The 21,045-nt window shown below is 42.5% G+C and overlaps 1 protein-coding gene across 4 annotated transcripts in view; it reads left to right on the top strand.

The window, feature by feature from the left end:
• GNG4 (G protein subunit gamma 4) overlaps positions 1–21,045 on the top strand; it is a 159,717-nt gene that overhangs the window by 127,168 nt on the left and 11,504 nt on the right. For all 4 annotated transcript variants that reach the window (XM_073627503.1, XM_073627502.1, XM_073627505.1 and 1 more), the window contains exon 3: positions 13,401–13,508. In XM_073627503.1, the coding sequence (XP_073483604.1) occupies positions 13,410–13,508 (99 nt within the window). In that variant the 5' untranslated portion in view covers positions 13,401–13,409. The remainder of the gene's footprint in view (positions 1–13,400; positions 13,509–21,045) is intronic.

Genomic DNA, 21,045 nt, shown 5'->3' with positions numbered 1-21,045 from the left:
AAAAGCACTTTATTTAAGGAGTATGCTCCAAAAGAATTTTTACAAGTAGGGGCAGTAAAAACTCGGCTCAAAGTAAAATTGATATCAAAAGATGACATAAAAAAATATAAAAACAGCGCAGTGGGTAGTGGTGGGGTGTAGTCATAGAAACCCGACGCGTTTCGCCTCCAAAGGCTTCTGCTGGGGTATGAATAAGCCCCCCACACAACTGCGCTTTATATAATAAAACATAAGTGAAGTGTAACAGCTGATCAGCGCTGTTACACAGGATGACTTCCGGGTTCGGCAGCGTCATCAGTGACAAATAGTCACATGGTGTTTTGTGGCCAATCACATCTACAGGGAGATGGTCAGAAACCAAGCTTCACTTCTGATCCCCACTCGGCAGAGCGTCAATCCCATTCGTCCTGGTGGTCATGTGACGGTCACATGGTGTGTGTTTCAAGGAGTGACGATAGGTCGCTCTTGGTCTCCGTATCAAAGGAAGCAGGAAGTAGAGGCTTGTCAGGCTAAGACATGGAACGCAAGCATAGCGGCGATCCATGATAACAGTGTCTAATTTAAATACAATGGTGCGGTCTTAATCCCGGAAGTCCTCCCAAACTGTCCCCATACATAGACATATAAAATACATATTATGCACATATTCGCTGAGAGTTCTCAGTGTATAGGTAGGCAATATGAGCAGGCGACTATGTGACATTTTCATGTGATGGTGACAGCAAAGGGATATAGGGAATTCAAAAAGTGCAAAAATTGCAAAAATACATAAAAATATAAAAATATAAAAATGTAAGAGATCATATAGCAGAGACTCATATAAAGTGATATATAAAGAAGCGGAAGATATACTCAATGACAAATATGTGTGTAGTTCAGTTGCGCTAGGGTGATGTTAAATAAGGTCAGAGATTGAAAAATATGAAAACAAAATAATTTGCACAAGATTATTATATTCTAAAAATATATATTCAATCGTGTAAGGGTAAGTGCTCGATACGAGCTTTGTGGAAAAATTTGGGCACGTTACATGAGGTGAAATCTATTACTCAGAGTAAGGTGACAAAAGTAAAAAGAAGTTCGTGGATCTAAACGGTCCAGGGAGGCATCATGTGGTCCCCGGACATCTATCACCATCAGGGGGATACCAGCGCCTAAGATTGGTTTATGAAAGCGTTGATATCCCACTCAACGTTAAGTCCGTGTGGCACATAGCATTTCATGAGGTATATCCAAAAAGTTTCTAGTTTGGAGACCCCCCTTGTATTTGGTTTCCCCCTCCAATGTGGAACGAATTTGTCAATGATTTGAAACTTCGTTCCAGATGGATTTTGATTATGGTAGTGTAAATAGTGTTTGGGAACACTGTGGTTGGTGCGTCCTTTTAGTATAGCTGTGATATGTTCGTTCACTCGTATAGAGAAATTGCGTATAGTTCGTCCTATGTATTGCTTACCACAAGGGCAAGTAATAAGATAAACTATAAACTTCGTAGTGCATGTCGCAAATTGTTTCATCTTGAATTCCCTCCCAGTTGTGGATGACATAAAGGTTTCGATTTTACGGGATTTGCAAACATTAAGTTTGCATACTGTGCATTTCTTGCAGGGGTAGAAACCTTTGAGGTCATGGAAAAAAGATGGCGCCTTCGGAGGGTCCACTACCCCTGGTGCAATTCTGCCACCTATTGATGGTGCACCTTTATAGATCACTCCAGCCTGATCAGGGAGTAATGGGCCCAATATTCGATCATTTTTTAATATTTTCCAATGCCTAGAGATGATACTCTTTATCTGTTTGTGTTGGATGGAATAGTTGGTGAGGAAGGCCCATCTATGTTTAGCATCCAAAGATCTTTTAGGTTGTTCCACTAATAATGATGAACGATCAATGTGGGCTATTTTTTGTATCTCCTGGTCGATTTGTCCTCCATCATAGCCCTTTTCTTGGAATCTAGATTTAATGGTCTCCGCCTGTCTGTAATAGTCCGGCAAGAGGGAACAATTGCGTCTGATTCTCATCAGTTGACTTCGGGGGACTGATTTCAGCCATGCTGTATGGTGACAGCTGTCAGTCGGGATGTACCCGTTACGGTCAGTGGCCTTAAAAAAGGTTTTCGTCTCCAATTGACCGTTGGCAGCTGTGATTTCTAGATCTAGAAAATGTATTACAGAAAAACTGGCTTCATATGACAAGTGGATACCCACATCGTTCTCATTTAAAGTTGACATAAAGTGGTTAAGGGATCCCATGGAACCTCTCCATAGGAGGAGGATGTCGTTGATGTACCTGGCCCACAGGGCCAGCTGTGGGGGTTTCAGGGCCCCGACGACATCCTCCTCCCACTTGGCCATGAAAATATTAGCCAGGCTGGGGGCAAATTTTGCCCCCATGGCTACCCCCTTTGTCTGTAGGTAATAGTGGTTATCGTACCAGAAGTAATTCGACTTGGTAGCAAAATGTAGCAAATCCATAATAAACCTCTTTTGGGTCATAGGGATGTTTTTATCTCTTGACAGGAAAAGTTCGACCGCTCCTAGGCCTAGTTCATGGGGAATAATAGTGTATAAGGAAGTAACGTCTGCAGTTACTAATACAAGATCGTTGCTGTAAGTAACCTGTTGTAATTTGTTGATGGTGTCTCGGGTATCTTTCAAAAAAGATGGTATCGTTTTTACTATGGGTTGCAAGTAATGATCAATGTATTTCCCTATGCGGGAGGTTACGGAGTTGATTCCACTGATAATTGGACGGCCAGGAGGTTGAGTGATGTTTTTGTGTACCTTGGGCAGGTAATACATTATAGGGATGCGTGGAGCTACCGGAACCAGAAAGTTTTTTTCTTTTTTGTCTAGTATGCCTAGCTGGAAGCCAGTATCAATCAGATCAACTAATCTTCTTTTGAAGTCTGTGGTGGGGTTAGATCCGAGAGGCAAATAGGTTTCTGTATCACTTAAGATTCTCGTCATCTCTGCTTGATAGTCTTTACTGTCGAGAACGACAATTCCTCCGCCCTTATCTGCCGGGCGGATGACAAGGTCTTTACGTTCGCAGAGAGACCTTAAACCCATTTTAATGTTGGGATCAGTGTAGTATTTTTTCTTTGGAAGTCCATCCAGGTCCTCCAATACTAGGTCGCGAAACACTTTAATGGACGGAGCTATAGGTGCTGGGGGGTTGAATAGAGATGGGTTAGCTAACCCCGAGTGAACTGAATGGGAATTGGTAAGGAGGTGTGTGGGCCTACTTGGATTAGACGCAATATATCTTTGCACATTGAGTTTGCGCACAAACTTCTGCACATCTATAAATGTGGAGAATTTGCTTAATGTTTTTGGGGGGGCAAATTTCAATCCTTTGTTCAAAACGTTAAGCTCCGCTGGGGAGAAATCAGCTTTACTTAGATTGAAGATACCGTTGTCCTTTAGACCCTTTTTCTCTTTTGTTGGTACGCCTCCCCCCTCGGCTGCCACGTTTTGTTCTGGATTTCGTGTGGGGTATTCCTGTTCTCTGTGAAAACCCCCCGGATACATGGGTTTTGGTTTAGCCTGGTTGTAGTTGAAAGGTGACCTATCGGAGTAGTCTCTGTCCCCATAGTCATAACGATACTGGGAATTTCGATAATCATTAGGTCGTTCATCTCTAAGTGGTGAAAATCTGTTTCTTGTGTTGATGGGGGTTCTTTGCGGGTATGGTTGGTAATACTGGTATTCATTCTGACTCCTATTCCGTCTTCGGGGGGAATAGTCCTGTCTATATTCCTCATAGTGGACAGAACGATCTCTATTGCCCCTACCCTTTCCCCTGTTGTTACGTCCTCTATTTCCAGAGTTGGAGGGGGGACCATTGTATTGGGTTGTAGGAACAGGGGGGGGATAGGAGGGACGTCTATTGTTACCAGTGGGGGTAGGTGGAGGTACTGGGGGGATGTGTGCAACCCTGGAATCCTCCAAACCTTCCGTCTCCATCGGGTGGCTTGTACTAACAGATGGATCCTTAGCTTGGCTGGTAGTTTGCCAGCTAAAGACATTACCATTTTTGTAGTCACTGAGGTCTCTGCTATATTTCTTCTGTTTTTTAATTTTTTGTTCGCGTTCTTCCTTTTCTAGATGGTTTTTGAGATTGGTAGAGAGGTTGGTATACTCTATAGTGGATTTGTGTGGGAGGAGTTTATCTCTAATTTCCTTAATTTCTTTATCTATGATGGTTCTTCTCGTGCGTTTTCTATCTATAAGGAACCCCAATAAGGATATTCCTGCTTCATTAAAATAGTGGTACCAAGACTCAATATCAAGGTCCCCTTGTTGTGGGTGGATTGTCCACCTTAGGCCTCTTGGGACCATGCGTTCCTTGGTATACTGCTCTAGGAAGGCAATGTCCCATTCCAGGTGTAACTCAGAGACCATCAGGTTTTTTAGCCTGAGAAAAAGGCCGCCTATCTCTGAGTCTGTGTTAAGAGCTGTGAAAACTCCTTCGGTATTAAAAGTACGACTAGTCCGATAGTCAAACACATCCATATTGGATGGGTTATCAAAGTATGTGGAGAGGCTGCAATAATACTGTCAAAGAAGAAACGTATACAAGAAAGATGTAGAAATTGCGCCAACTCCTAAAGGGAGATGAAGCAGCCGACACAGCAATTTGACCGTTGCAAGTGTGAAATAAAAATAAAGAGTGTGGCGCTAATGAGTAGTGAGACACCTGTTACTAATCAAGTAACGATGATCTCTATGGAGGAGTGATAAGACTTACAGTGTAAACTTGTGAAGTGAGAGGTAATTATTTAGTGAAACATCCAAAGGAAATATAATAACGGTGAATACTTAGATATGTAGGAAAGTAGAATACTCAGTGACAACCTATAAGTTCATTAAGAAACAATCATGCATATAAAACCATATTCCAAAAAAAACAAAAACAAAACAGTACTGGAATAAATCAATCAGGAACATTTGGGCATCACTCTGTGTAAGCGCAGAGTGCGGGTGTTGGTTTACTGGTCTAATTTGGACTTTGATATAGAGACACGTGTGAAGAAATGTGAAACCTGCCAAACATTTCAAAAACACAATGCAAAAGAACCTCTTACACTGTGGAATGCTCCCTCGCCGGCATGGCAGAGACTGGCTGAAGATATTTTTCACTTTGAGGACAACCATTATCTGATAGTTGTAGATTACTACAGCAAATACTCTGAGCTAGTGCAGCTGAGAAATTTAAAAGCATCAACGGTCATATGGGCCTTCAAAACAATACTTTCAAGACATGAAGTGTGTGAATAATAGCACATAATTCTCGTGTTCTGAGTTCCAGTGCTTCCTGCGTGAATGGGGAATTAGGCACAAACCCACCAGCCCCTATTTCCCACAGGCCAATGGTCTAGAAGAGAAGTATGTTGACATAGCCAAATCCATTATACTGAAAGCGCTATCATCAGGGCAGGATGTGTACCTAAGACTGTTAAACTATCGTGCAACACCTATTGAAGGTTTATGCTCATCTGCACAGCTGCTAATGGGTAGAACACTGAGGACCACAGTGCCTATTGCACCACAGCAATTGTAGCCTCAGTCTATTACACAGGATCAAGTAACAGCTCAGAGGATCATAAACACGAAAAAGCAAAAACTGTATTTTAATAAATCTACAAAATCCCTTTGTCCACTCTCTGCTGGGCAAGCTGTGTGACACAGTCACTGGGAATACATGGGAACCTGCTTGAATTATCAAAGAAGCAAATTCACCAAAATCTTATATAATCGAGACCAAGTGGGGACAGAAACTGAGACAAAACAGGCATCATCTTCGTCCAGACACATCATTAGAGGAACTGAATGACAATGGAGATAATGAAGAAGCACCTGATGGCACAGAAGTCCTAAACACTGATATTGAGTCTACTGAGCATACCGAGGACAGCATAAATGTATCAACATATGATAATGCTGGGAGTGACTCTCAATTGGACACCAGTGCTACGGATGATAAGCCAGCGGTTACTTTCTCTCGCTATGGTCGAGCTATTAAACCAAAAATATGGAGGGACTTTGTCTCATATTAAATGTTTCATACTTGAGAGGAAAGATGTAATGATGTATATGCTTTATGTTATATTTCAAGTTCAATTGTTATGCCTAGTTCCTTATGCATGTTAGGAAACAGTTAACAGCTTTAGTCATGTAATCTGGGGGCGGGGAGCTGTGGTAGTTGTAAGATGGATGTTACTGAAGAAAAAAACAGGCTCCTTTTCAAGCTCTTTGCTGTCTGCCTATACTTTGTGTTAAAGCATCACATGGTACCAGAAGTCAGGTCAGAAGAGTCATGCTGCTGAATAAACACCAGGCTCCTGTTCAAGCTCTTTGCTGTGCATCACAGTAGGTAAGGTTTAATAAAGACAGAGGTCCATCCAACTCAAGTCAACCAATATGTGTGTTTTGACAAAATTTTTATATTCTTGCATATTGTGTTCACTGAGAAACAAATGTAATAGTTTTTTGAATGTATGTATATTCTTTGCTGATACCATGAAGTGTGGAAGAGAGTTCAACATCTTTACTAGGGATGAGCCGAACACCCCCCGGTTCGGTTCGCAGCAGAACATGCGAACAGGCAAAAAATTAGTTCGAACACGTGAACACCGTTAACGTCTATGGGACACGAACATGAATAATCAAAAGTGCTAATTTTAAAGGCTTGTATGCAAGTTATTGTCATAAAAAAGTGTTTGGGGACCTGGGTCCTGCCCCAGGGGACATGTATCAATGCAAAAAAAAGTTTTAAAAATGGCTGTTTTTTCAGGAGCCGTGATTTTAATAATGCTTAAAGTGAAACAATAAAAGTGAAATATTCCTTTAAATTTCATACCTGGGAGGTGTCTATAGTATGCCTGTAAAGTGGCACATGTTTCCCGTGTTTAGAACAGTCCGAGAGCAAAGTGACATTTCTAAAGGAAAAAAAATCATTTAAAAGTGCTCACGGCTATAATGAATTGTCGGTCCCAGCAATACACATAAAAGTTCATTGATAAAAACGGCATGGGATTCCCCCACAGTCGATTACCAGGCTCTTTGGGTCTGGTATGAATATTAAGGGGAACCCCGAACCAAAATTTTTTAAAAAAATGGAGGTCCCCCCAAATTCCATACCAGGCCCTTCAGGTCTGGTATGGATATTAAGGGGAACCCCGCGCCAAAATTAAAAAAGAAAATGGTGTGGGTCCCGCCCCCCAAAAATCCATACCAGACCCTTATCCGAGCACACAACCTGGTAAGCCACAGGAAAAGAAGGGGGGCGAGAGAGCCACAGGCCACATGCCCTCAACATGGGGAGGATGTCCCCATGTTGATGGGGACAAGGGCCTCATCCCCACAACCCTTGCCTGGTGGTTGTGGGGGTCTGTGGGCGGGGGGCTTATCGGAATCTGGAAGCCCCCTTTAACAAGGGGACCCCCAGATCCCGGCCACCCCTGTGTGAATTGGTAATGGGGTACAAGTACCCCTGCCATTTCACAAAAAAAGTTTTAAAAATGTTAAAAAAGACAATAGCCAGGTTTTTGACAATTCCTTTGTTAATGTCTTCTTTCCCCGCTTCTTCTGGTCTTCCTTCGGTTTTCTTCTTCTTCCTCCATCTTGTTCTTTCCCCGCTTCTTCCTCTATCTTCGTCTGCTTCTTCCTCCAGTCTTCTCCTCCGGCATCTTCCTCCGGTCTTCTCCTCCGGCATCTTTCAACGGCTTCTTCTTCCCCGCTTTGTCCTACGGACGATCCGCCTCAATGGGGGGTTCCCATTGTGTGATGCTTCTGTTCTTGTGACAGCTCTTATATAACTGAGGGCGGGGCCACCTGATGACCCCGCCGCCGGTGACCCCGCCCCCTCTGACGCACGGGGACTTCCCTATGGCTTCCCCCGTGGTGTCAGAGGGGGAAGCCATAGGGAAGTCCCGTGTGTCATAGGGGGCGGGGTCACCGGGTGGCCCCACCCTCAGTTATATTAGAGCTGTCACGAGAACAGAAGCGTCACACAGCGGGAACCCCCCATTGAGGCGGATCGTCCGGAGGAGGAAGCAGGGAAGAAGAAGCCGGAGGAAGATGCTGGAGGAGAAGACCAGAGGAAGATGCCGGAGGAGAAGAACAGTGGAAGAAGCAGAGGAAGAAGTGGGGGAAGAAAAAGATGGAGGAAGAAGAAGAAAACCGAAGGAAGACCAGAAGAAGCGGGGAAAGAAGAAGACATTAATAAAGGAATTGTCAAAAACTGGCTATTGTCTTTTTTAACATTTTTGACACTTTTTTTTTGTGAAATGGTAGGGGTACTTGTACCCCATTACCAATTCACACGGGGGGGCTGGGATCTGGGGGTCCCCTTGTTAAAGGGGGCTTCCAGATTCCAATGAGCCCCCCGCCCGCAGACCCCCACAACCACCGGGCAAGGGTTGTGGGGATGAGGCCCTTGTCCCCATCAACATGGGGACAGCCTCCCCATGTTGAGGGCATGTGGCCTGGTACGGTCAAGGAGGGGGGGGCGCTCTCTCATCTCCCCCTCTTTTCCTGCAGCCTGCCAGGTTGCGTGCTCAGATAAGGGTCTGGTATGGATTTTTGGGGGGACCCCATGCCATTTTTTTTATTTTGGCGCAGGGTTCCCCTTAAAATCCATACCAGATCTGAAGGGCCTGGTATGGAATTTGGGGGGACCCCCACGCATTTTTTTTTTACATTTTGGTTCGGGGTTCCCCTTAATATTCATACCAGACCCAAAGGGCCTGGTAATGGACTGTGGGGGAATCCCATGCCGTTTTTATCAATGAACTTTTATGTGTTTTGCCGGGATCGACAATTCATTATAGCTGCGAGTACTTTTAAATGATTTTTTTTCCTTTAGAAATGTCATTTTGCTCTCGGACTGTTCTAAACACGGGAAACATGCGCCACTTTACAGGCATACTGTAGACACCCCCCAGGTACGAAATTTAAAGGAATATTTCACTTTCATTCTTTCACTTTAAGCATTATTAAAATCACTGCTCCCGAAAAAACGTCCGTTTTTAAAACTTTTTTTTGCATTGATACATGTCCCCTGGGACAGGACCCAGGTCCCCAAACATTTTTTATGATAATACCATGCATATAAGCCTTTAAAATTATCACTTTTGATTTCTCCCATAGACTTTTAAAGGGTGTTCCGCGGCTTTCGAATTTGCCGCAAACACCCTAATTTGTTCGCTATTCGGCGAATGGGCGAACAGCCAATGTTAAAGCTCATCCCTAATCTTTACCACTCCAACTGTAAAAGATCCCCTTATGCAGTTTAAAATTGAACCGTTTCGCCTTTATATTCCTTCTGAAACATCTCTTCTACAGGGAGAGCAAGTTTAATTTTTGTAGTTATGTTATGTTTCCTCATAATTGAGATCCCCCAGCCCACTTATTTTTGTTGCCCTTTTCTGGACTCCTTCTAGTTCAAGGACATCGGGCCTTCCACTATCCAAATGACTGCTCACTTTCTCATAGAATGTTAAAAGTTTATCTGGCAAAATCAGTCCTTTATAAATCCATGTTGGTTACTACTAATGATACAATTTTCACTGGAAAATTCATGGGTACGGTCCCTCACCATTCCATCAAATACTTTACATACTGTTGATGTTAGGCTGACTGGTCTGTAGTTTCTGTCAGGTCCATAAATATTGGGACATCGACACAATTCTAATCTTTTTGGCTCTATACACCACCACAATGGATTTGAAATGAAACAAACAAGATTTGCTTTAACTGCAGACTTTCAGCTTTAATTTGAGGGTATTTACATCCAAATCAGGTGAACGGTATAGGAATTACAACAGTTTGTATATGTGCCTCCCACTTTTTAAGGGACCAAAAGTAATGGGACAAATGGCTGCTCAGCTGTTCCATGGCCAGGTGTGTGTTATTCCCTCATTATCCCATTTACAAGGAGGTGCTATTTGCATTTGGATTGCATAGGATTGTATTTGTTACTCCAAAAAATACTAAAATACCGGGAACCTTAATGTAACGGGCACGTGGTAGTACCACTAGTTACTCATCCACCCACTTACTAAAATGAAAGTGGGGCTCTGTGGCAGTAGAGACATATGAAAAAAGACAACCGTACCAAGAGAAAGGGTACAGTTCGAAGTACCACAATAAATGAGCCGCAGGGATTTAGTACACAAATAAATAGTTAGCACACCTAAATATAAAAAAATTACAAGAATTTATTGAACATAGTAGAAAAACAAATAATAATTAATTAAAATGATCACCCACCTTCCACCATCTAAAAAAGACAACGTTGTCTACACCAAATAAACGTCTAGACATCATTCATGCATCCACACTTCCAAGCATCCCTATGGTTGATGACATTGTGCTTCAATGTGTGGATGCATGAATGGTGTCTAGACGTTTATTTGGTGTAGACGTTATCTTTTTTAGATGGTAGAAGGTGGAGGATTATTTAATTAATTAATTATTTGTTTTTCTACTATGTTTAATAAACTCTTGTAAATTTTTATATTTAGGTGTGTTATCTATTTATTTGTGTACTACATCCCTGTGGTTCATTTATTGTGGTACTTCGGACTGTACCCTTTCTCTTGGTACGGTTGTCCTTTTTTCACTTGTATTTGTTACTGCCTCATTTTAGAGTGAAAAAAAACTGTTTCTGTACCATTTCTGTAATTGGAGTTGGAGAATTTTTTTTTTCCATGGTCAGGGAACATTTAAAAGTCAGCAAAAAAGTTGCCAGTTCTAAATTTCTCCCTCACTCCTTGTATGAAATTGTGACCAAAAAAAGTATTTGCAAAAGAGGGTGGTTATGAGAGGTTTGACACTTTTAACAGTAAGTTAAAGTGATTGTGTTTACAAATGATTTTTATTGTTGCAAAAGGTCATAGTTGGTACAAATATATAACAGAAACATAGATACATCCAGTAGATATCACGTATATGCTTAATATGAGGTAAATGGTATATATCAAAAAGAAATTAGCAATACAATGTAAGAACAATAGTGTTTTATCTAAGAATTCGTTTTTGCCATAAGGTTATGTTAGTTACAACACTGTTTTGTTCTAGGCTGATAATAATAATCAGACTACATTAGGTGATATTCAGGGTTGTGGAATATTCCAAGGGGACCATTTAAAAAAAAAAATGTGCATGGTGTCAAAGAGAGTGTGGTGGATACACTTGATGCCGCGTACACACGGTCGGACTTTTCGTCTACAAAAGTCCGACAGCCTGTCCGACAGACTTCCGGCGGACTTTCGGCGGACTTGCAGCAGACTTTCTAACGAACGGACTTGCCTACACACGACCACACAAAAGTCCGACGGATTCGTACGTGATGACGTACACCGGACTAAAATAAGGAAGTTCATAGCCAGTAGCCAATAGCTGCCCTAGCATGGGTTTTTGTCCGTCGGACTAGCACACAGACGAGCGGATTTCGGGTCCGTCGTAGTTACGACGTAAAGATTTGAAGCATGTTTCAAATCTAAAGTCCGTCGGATTTGAGGCTGAAAAAGTCTGCTGAAAGTCCGGAGAAGCCCACACACGAACGGATTACCAGCCAGCTTTAGTCCGTCGGGAGGTTGTATAATGCCAGTTAAATTCTATCATCCAGTGGATTGAGTTGAACAGTGCGTGAATTAATCTGATATGCTGTATGGGTATATTTGGTATAGGTGCAAACAATAAACACATCTTAGGAGTAAGGGAAATGTTTTTGCCTATGATATGTTCGATCTTAGCAGCTGCTAGTAACTATATGAGATTCAAAATTTTGATCAGTGCATCCCCTGAAAGAAGTTTGGGATACCAATGGATAAAATTAGTTTATTTTAGAGGGAGTTAGGTACCATCTGGTGTGTATTTTGATGGCTGTTTCTCTCACCGAAATTGAGTGAGTACATTTCAGTGGGTTTTGGATCAGTAGGTTTCTGAAAGAGAAAACTCATTTAAACAGTGATAAATACGAGAGATCAAGCCCTTATCTCTTGGTGAGGAAATGCAGATTTGTTCAAATTGAGAATAAGGAGTGTGTAATGTTAGGGAGAAGTATTTTGTGGTAGAATATTAGTGGGGTCATTCTGAAATGAAGAGATTATATAGTTCGCATAAATCTGAAAAAGGGCGAAATGTGTTATTTATGGATAGGGATTTCAGGGTAGTGAGGTTGTATAATTTCCATATACAGAATGTATTACTATTTCTAAAGGCTGGAGGGAAGCGGGGGTCACCTATGAAGGAAGCGGGGGTCTCCTAAAGGGGGGGGGGGTAGGAGACATCAAATTAAAGTGATTGTAAAGGTAGAAGTTTTTTTATCTTAATGCATTCTATGCATTAAGATAAAAGGCCTTCTGTGTGCAGCAGCCCCCCTCAGCCCTCCTCTATCCAGCGATGTTGCACAAGTGTCTCAGCTGCCCGGGACTCCCCTCCTAATTAGCTGTAACAGTAGTGCTTCACCATTGGCTCCCGCTACTGTCAATCAAAATCAATCAGCCAATCAGGTGAGAAAGGGTGCAGGGTTGGGACGCAGCTCTGTGTCTGAATGGACACACAAAGCTGTAACTCGGCTCGGGTGCCCCCATAGCAAGCTGCTTGCTGTGAGGGCACTGAACAGGAGGGAGGGACCAGGAGCACCCAAGAGGGACCTGAGAAGAGGAGGATTCAGGCTACCCTGTGCAAATCCAATGAACAGCACAGGTAAGTATAACATATTTGTTATTTTTAAAGCCAAAAAAAATTCGACTTTATAACCACTTTAACTGAAGAAGTTACCATTTGTAAATATTACTGGGTGTTTAAGGAGAGACATTTTTGCATGGTTCATAGCAGGAACCTAAAAGGATACAAGAATGGTGCAACAACGATTTACCTACCTTGTTAAGCAAAATTAATACAGGAAACATTGCAGCCAGTATTATTGTTTATCACTAGATTGTGTATCACTCCACTATATCATTGGTAAGTGCACAGGCTGTAATAGCTAACAGCAAGGTATCAGTTTCAGGTACTAACAACATTACAATATCCTCTCTCCCCATTAATCCTCAGGTCTCAACAAATACATTGGCTGTTGCTGATGACATTTACCTTTACTATGTGAACATCAGACACTAATATAAGCAAGTGCGATAACATTCAGAGTCTAATGTTTGCAATCCTGTGAAAACTGCATTGTGCTGATTTGTGTCTGCACAAACCCTACTTGATCTTATCTTAATGTTACACTAGCAATGTAAAGCAGATCATTTTTTCTTTGTGTGCTTCACAATGTAATGGTAAACAGGCAAAAAGAACTCCTACATCTAAATGCCAACCATTCTGCTATGTTACAGTTTGTTTTTAATCCTTGTAATTTTTTTATTTATTTTTTGCAATTAGAGTCGTACAATGAAGGACATTGTGTCTAACAACAGCACAACTAGCATCTCTCAAGCACGAAATGCGGTAGAGCAACTCAAGATGGAAGCTTGCATGGATAGAATAAAGGTATTTTCAGAATATTTTTTATACCAAAGCATTTTTATCCTGCAGTACAGCGAATAAAAACAGACTAACAAAAATGAACAAGAAAGGTTTTAGGTCAACACATTTATGCAAACCTTAGTACAATGAAATTCAACTTGCATTATGTTATTTCAAAGTTAAACAGAAGTGTAATGGAAGACTAATCATTTAGCTTCACATTGGAGCTACTTGTCTTGCCATTTGACAGTTCAAATTTCATGACAAATCGCACACTATTGACAGCAATCGCACTGTTCAAATCTGTTACGACGCCAGGTTTGCGGTGCTGCATCTATTTAAAAAAGTAGCTCCTGCAATTTCGGGTGCAACTTGCGTAGACATTTGTGTATGAAGCCGCAAAGATGTCTTCCAAGTCACACTGACATGCGGCTTTTAAATCGTGTGATTTCAGATGAAGTTGCATGATTTCAAAGCTGCCGTCGATTGAATGAGGGCTTAGACTAGGTTCACACTTTTTGTGTCTGCATTTTCCTTTTTTTGTGCATTTTGATGCATGTTGATTCATGTTTTAGTGTGTTTTTATGTGTTCTGCATTTTTTGTTTGTCCAAAAAAAAGTAAAATTAAGTAGAGGTTGCTAGAGGTGGGAGCTTGTTGCCATGTGCTAGAACATATGAAAATGCATGTTGCATTGAAGTTTATGGAGCCACAAATGCAATGCACCGAAAAAAAATCCTGCACAATGTGTGGCAGCTCAACGCACGAGTGTGAACAGGCCCCAAAGAAAGGAATGTCAGTCTTCTTGTGCAACGCATGTAATTTGAACAGATAGGAATGGGGCCTAAAACTAATTATGCCGCATACACACGATTGGAAATTTGGCCAGCAAAAGACCGATGAGAGCTTTTGGTCGGAAAATGCGACTGTGTGTACGCTCCATCGGACTTTTGCTGGCCGAATTCCAGCCAGCAAAAGATTGAGAGCATGTTCTCAATTTTTCAGTCGTAAAAAGTTCCTATCCGAAAATGTGATCGTCTATAGCAATTCCGACGTGCAAAATTCCTACGCATGCTCAGAAACGATTTGACGCATGCTCGGAAGCATTGAAATTCATTTTCTCGGTTCATCGTAGTGTTGTACATCACCGCATTCTTAACAGTCAAAAGTTTCAGCGAACTTTTGTGTGACCGTGTGTATGTAAGCCAAGCTTGAGTGGAATCCCGTCGGAAAAGCCATCATATCTTTTTCCAACCAAAATCCCGATCGTGTGTGCGCGGCATTAGACTATTGCTGCTTTTGAATTTGGTTCACTGTGGATATGTTCAATGCAGATTAAAGTTTCTGCTAACCTAGGTGTTTTTTTTTTAAGCGCGTGATTAGATACAGAGGCTCTAATGGGCTTCAAAAAGGGGTGGGCTCGGGGCCCAGAGCACTGCGCTCCGAGCTCACCCAGTTGTGTGACAATAGCCAATGAATATTCGCTATTGTCACACTGATCCTATTCCTGGCCAATCAGGAAGCGGGTCATGAGACCCGCCACCTGATTGGCTGAAAGGACAGGCAATCCTATTGGACGCCTAGGAGGAGGAGGATAGAAGAGACGCACGGCAGAAACCGCCGTGATGCAGAGGAGGAGGAGGAGATGCGATAGAAGCCGCCAGCCATCGCCTGTAGGAGCGCTGCCCTCCCCCAACCTAGATAGGGTAAGTGTGGGGCTGGATGACCGACAGCATGGGGGGTGCCACCGGCCAACCGGGTTGTTTGCCGCCCCCCCCCATAAAAAAATACACCATCTGCCACTGCTCACAGTTATGTCCATACTCGCGAGTGTACATAAAGTGGCGTATGCCTGTACTTAACTAAAGATGCTGTTTTGCCACAGAATCTCACCTGCTTTTCATATGGCGTGGCACAAGTGATCATAGACATATGCATTATTGCAAGCTCTGATATGAGACTGAGATCATTCAACTTTTGGCTGTGGTAATATAGTACTTGTATGTAAGAGATAGCCAACGCACCTCCACTGGAGCAAAATGAACTTCTAAGGAAAATGGACATTCCTTAAAGATTAGTGGGCTGGCTTGTGCATATAGTAAATTTACAAAGACATTCCTTTGATATGAGGTCAGCTAAAGTACCCTATATGTCTTGTATGGCCCCTTAACCAGGTGTAGAATTCCTTATTAGATAATGTGAGCCAATAATAATAATAAGGAAATATGAAATGCAATTTCCCCATCAATATACCACTTTATTGCATTTACGGTTATCACACTGACACTGTTCCTGCAGTGATATACAGGGGACAATGAGACATTTCAATCAGTTCCTATCTATATCAAGGAGCTCACAATGTAATTTTCAGCAACACATCAGGGCCAATCTTGGGTGGAAACCAGTAACCCACCAGTATATTTTTAAATTGTGCCAGGAAGCTGAAGCACCCACCCAAGCACAAGGAGTATATTTTAAAAAAAATCTATGAAAGTTATGTTTTTGGTAGGTATCAAGCAAGGACCCCAGCCCTACAAGAATGCTAACCACTGTGTTTTTCTACCTGAAGGCTCATTAGTCTGTCCTTAACCACTTGACGACCGCCGCACGACGATGTACGTCGGCAGAGCGGCACGGGCAGGCAAAAGGACTTACAGGTACGATCGGACCCCCCCCCCGGTGCCTACGGCGGTCGGCAAATCCTCCCCAGCGATCGGTGGTGAGGGGGAGGCCATCCATTCATGGCCCCCCCCTCGCGATCGCTCCTGTCCAATGGGATCATTTCCCTGCCTCTGTATTGTACACAGAGGCAGAGGAAATGATGTCATCTCTCCTCGGCTCGGCATTTTCCGTTCCGGCGCCAAGGAGAGAAGACTGGAATGTGAGTTACACAAACACACACATACAGTAGAACACGCCAGGCATACATTACACCGCCGATCCCTCCACCGATTACCCCCCGATCACCCCTCCCCCCCCCCGTCACACTGACACCAAGCAGGTTTTTTTTTTTTTCTGATTACTGCATGGTGTCAGTTTGTGACAGTTAGTGTGGTGGGACAGTTACTGTTAGTCCCCTTTAGGTCTAGGATACCCCCCTAACCCCCCAAATAAAGTTTTAACCCCTTGATCACCCCCCGTCGCCAGTCGCCAGTGTCGCTAAGCGATCATTTTTCTGATCGCTGTATTAGTGTCGCTGGTGACGCTAGTTAGGGAGGTAAATATTTAGGTTCGCCGTCAGCGTTTTATAGCGACAGGGACCCACATATACTTCCTAATAAAGGTTTTAACCCCTTGATTGCCCCCTAGTTAACCCTTTCACCACTGATCACCGTATAACTGTTACGGGTGACGCTGGTTAGTTCATTTATTTTTTATAGTGTCAGGGCACCCGCCATATATTACCGAATAAAGGTTTAGCCCCCTGATTGCCCGGCGGTGATATGTGTCGCCCCAGGCAGCGTCAGATTAGCGCCAGTACCGCTAACACCCACGCACGCAGCATACACCTCCCTTAGTGGTATAGTATCTGAACGGATCAATATACCTGCTACCTGCTAGCACCTGCGTTTTGCCCCTCTGCCCGGCCCAGCCCAGCCCACCCAAGTGCAGTATCGATCGATCACTGTCACTTACAAAACACTAAATGCCATAACTGCAGCGTTCGCAGAGTCAGGCCTGATCCCTGCGATCGCTAACAGTTTTTTTGGTAACGTTTTGGTGAACTGGCAAGCACCAGCCCCAGGCAGCGTCAGATTAGTGCCAGTGCCGCTAACACCCACGCACGCACCGTACACCTCCCTTAGTGGTGTAATATCTGAACGGATCAATATCTGATCCCATCAGATCTATACTAGCGTCCCCAGCAGTTTAGGGTTCCCAAAAATGCAGTGTTAGCGGGATCAGCCCAGATACCTGCTAGCACCTGCGTTTTGCCCCTCCGCCCGGCCCAGCCCACCCAAGTGCAGTATCGATCGATCACTGTCACTTACAAAACTCTAAACGCATAACTGCAGCGTTCGCAGAATCAGGCCTGATCCCTGCGATTGCTAACAGTTTTTTTGGTAGCGTTTTGGTGAACTGGCAAGCACCAGCGGCCTAGTACACCCCGGTCGTAGTCAAACCAGCACTGCAGTAACACTTGGTGACGTGGCGAGTCCCATAAGTGCAGTTCAAGCTGGTGAGGTGGCAAGCACAAGTAGTGTCCCGCTGCCACCAAGAAGAAGACAAACAGGCCAGTCGTGCCCATAGTGCCCTTCCTGCTGCATTCGCCAATCCTAATTGGGAACCCACCACTTCTGCAGCACCCGTACTTCCCCCATTCACATGCCCAACCAAATGCAGTCGGCTGCATGAGAGGCATTTTCTTTATGTCCTCCCGAGTACCCCTACCCAACGAACCCCCCAAAAAAGATGTTGTGTCTGCAGCAAGCGCGGATATAGGCATGACACCCGCTATTATTGTCCCTCCTGTCCTGACAATCCTGGTCTTTGCATTGGTGACTGTTTTGAACGCTACCATACACTAGTTGAGTATTAGCGTAGCGTACAGCATTGCACAGACTAGGCACACTTTCACAGGGTCTCCCAAGATGCCATCGCATTTTGAGAGACCCGAACCTGGAACCGGTTACAGTTATAAAAGTTAGTTACAAAAAAAAGTGTAAAAAAAAAATATATATATATATATAAAATAAAAAAAATAAATAGTTGTCGTTTTATTGTTCTCTCTCTCTCTATTCTCTCTCTATTGTTCTGCTCTTTTTTACTGTATTCTATTCTGCAATGTTTTATTGTTATTATGTTTTATCATGTTTGCTTTTCAGGTATGCAATTTTTTATACTTTACCGTTTACTGTGTTTTATTGTTAACCATTTTTATGTCTTCAGGTACGCCATTCACGACTTTGAGTGGTTATACCAGAATGATGCCTGCAGGTTTACGTATCATCTTGGTATCATTCTTTTCAGCCAGCGGTCGGCTTTCATGTAAAAGCAATCCTAACGGCTAATTAGCCTCTAGACTGCTTTTACAAGCAGTGGGAGGGAATGCCCCCCCCCCCCCACCGTCTTTCGTGTTTTTCTCTGGCTCTCCTGTCTCAACAGGGAACCTGTGAATGCAGCCGGTGATTCAGCCAGCTGACCATAGAGCTGATCAGAGACCAGAGTGGCTCCAAACATCTCTATGGCCTAAGAAACCGGAAGCTACGAGCATTTTATGACTTAGATTTTGCCGGATGTAAACAGCGCCATTGGGAAATTGGGAAAGCATTTTATCACACCAATCTTGGTGTGGTCAGATGCTTTGAGGGCAGAGGAGAGATCTAAGGTCTAATAGACCCCAATTTTTTCAAAAAAGAGTACCTGTCACTACCTATTGCTATCATAGGGGATATTTACATTCCCTGAGATAACAATAAAAACGATTAAAAAAAAAAAATGAAAGGAACAGTTTAAAAATAAAATAAAAAAGCAAAAAAATAATAATAAAAAAAAAAAGCACCCCTGCCCCCCCCTGCTCTCGTGCTAAGGCAAACCTCACTTTTTTTATTTTGGTATTTTGCAAACCTCACTTTTTGTCACAAAGTTTTGAAAATTGAAAAATGAAAAAAAAATGTTTTTTCTTGTCTTTCTTCATTTTCAAAAACAAATGAGAGCTGCAAAATACTCACCATGCCTCTCAGCAAATAGCTTGGGGGGTCTACTTTCCAAAATGGGGTCATTGGGGGGGGGGGGTTGTGCCACCTGGGCATTCCATGGCCTCCGAAACTGTGATAGGCAGTGAAGAGTGAAATCAAAATTTTACACCCTTAGAAATCCTGAAGGCAGAGATTGGTTTTCGGGGCCCCGTACGCGGCTAGGCTCCCAAAAAGTCCCACACATGTGGTATCCCCGTACTCAGGAGAAGCAGCTGAATGTATTTTGGGGTGCAATTCCGCATATGCCCATGGCCTGTGTGAGCAATATTTCATTTAGTGACAACTTTGTGCAAAAAAAAAAAAAAAAAAAATTGTCACTTTCCCGCAACTTGTGTCAAAATATAAAATATTCCATGGACTCAACATGCCTCTCAGCAAATAGCTTTGGGTGTCTACTTTCCAAAATGGGGTCATTTGGGGGGGGGGGGGTTGTGCCATCTGGGCATTTTATGGTCTTCAAAACTGTGATAGGTAGTGAGGAGTGAAATCAAAAATTTACGCCCTTAGAAATCCTGAAGGCGGTGATTGGTTTTCAGGGCCCCGTACGCGGCTAGGCTCCCAAAAAGTTCCACACATGTGGTATCCCCGTACTCAGGAGAAGCAGCTGAATGTATTTTGGGGTGCAATTCCGCATATGCCCATGGCCTGTGTGAACAATATATAATTTAGTGACAACTTTTTGTAATTTTTTTTTTTTTTTTTTGTCATTATTCAATCACTTGGGACAAAAAAATAATATTCAATGAGCTCAACATGCCTCTCAGCAATTTCCTTGGGGTGTCTACTTTCCAAAATGGGGTCATTTGGGGGGGGGTGTACTGCCCTGCCATTTTAGCTCCTCAAGAAATGACATAGGCAGTCATAAACTAAAAGCTGTGTAAATTCCAGAAAATGTACCCTAGCTTGTAGACGCTATAACTTTTGTGCAAACCAATAAATATACACTTATTGACATTTTTTTACCAAAAACATGTGGCGGAATACATTTTGGCCTAAATGTATGACTAAAATTGAGTTTATTGGATTTTTTTTATAACAAAAAGTAGAAAATATAATTTTTTTTCAAAATTTTCGGTCTTTTTCCGTTTATAGCGCAAAAAATAAATTCGGCAGAGGTGATCAAATACCATCAAAAGAAAGCTCTATTTGTGGGAAGAAAAGGACGCAAATTTCGTTTGGGTACAGCATTGCATGACCGCGCAATTAGCAGTTAAAGCGACGCAGTGCCAAATTGGAAAAAGTCCTCTGGTCCTTAGGCAGCATAATGGTCCGGGGCTGAAGTGGTTAATACATATTACCCTGTTACCTGTTTGCAGTCTGACATGCAACTAAACCTTCCTGTCCTCTGAAAACCAATAATGTTTGTTGATGTCTTAATAACTTATTGAGGAAATGGTATACGTGAAATTGATAAGCAAAATTAGAAAGTTATCCAATAAACAAAAAATAACATCACATAATGCATTTAACCCTTTCGCTGCCAGGCCCTGTGCTCCATTTTGTACACTCAGGTGGCCAGACCATTTTTGCAATTTTTCCTTTGCTTTTTTTGTTTTTCACTTATAGCTTTCAGAATTTGTGAAAGACCCCCCCCAAACCATATATTTTCTGAAAGCACATCATCAGTAGAATAAAAATAAGGTGCTACTGATTTTTTAGACCCCGCTGTATTTGCGCAAATGTTTATCAAACCAATATATTTGCAAAAAATACACTAAAACCATTATTAGCAGATAAAAACACAGCAAATTTTACAAAATTCCTACTAAATATAAAAACTTAACCTGTATTTGCGCCTTTTTGCGAAATGGTGAAAATTGAACAGACACAAAAGTGTAAATATCCAAATTTCTCAAAAAATCTG

Source organism: Aquarana catesbeiana, linkage group LG04, assembly GCF_042186555.1.
Source record: "Aquarana catesbeiana isolate 2022-GZ linkage group LG04, ASM4218655v1, whole genome shotgun sequence".
Classification (NCBI taxonomy): domain Eukaryota; kingdom Metazoa; phylum Chordata; class Amphibia; order Anura; family Ranidae; genus Aquarana; species Aquarana catesbeiana.
Note: the sequence above shows the minus strand (reverse complement) of the source record. Positions and strands in the feature narration are given on the sequence as shown.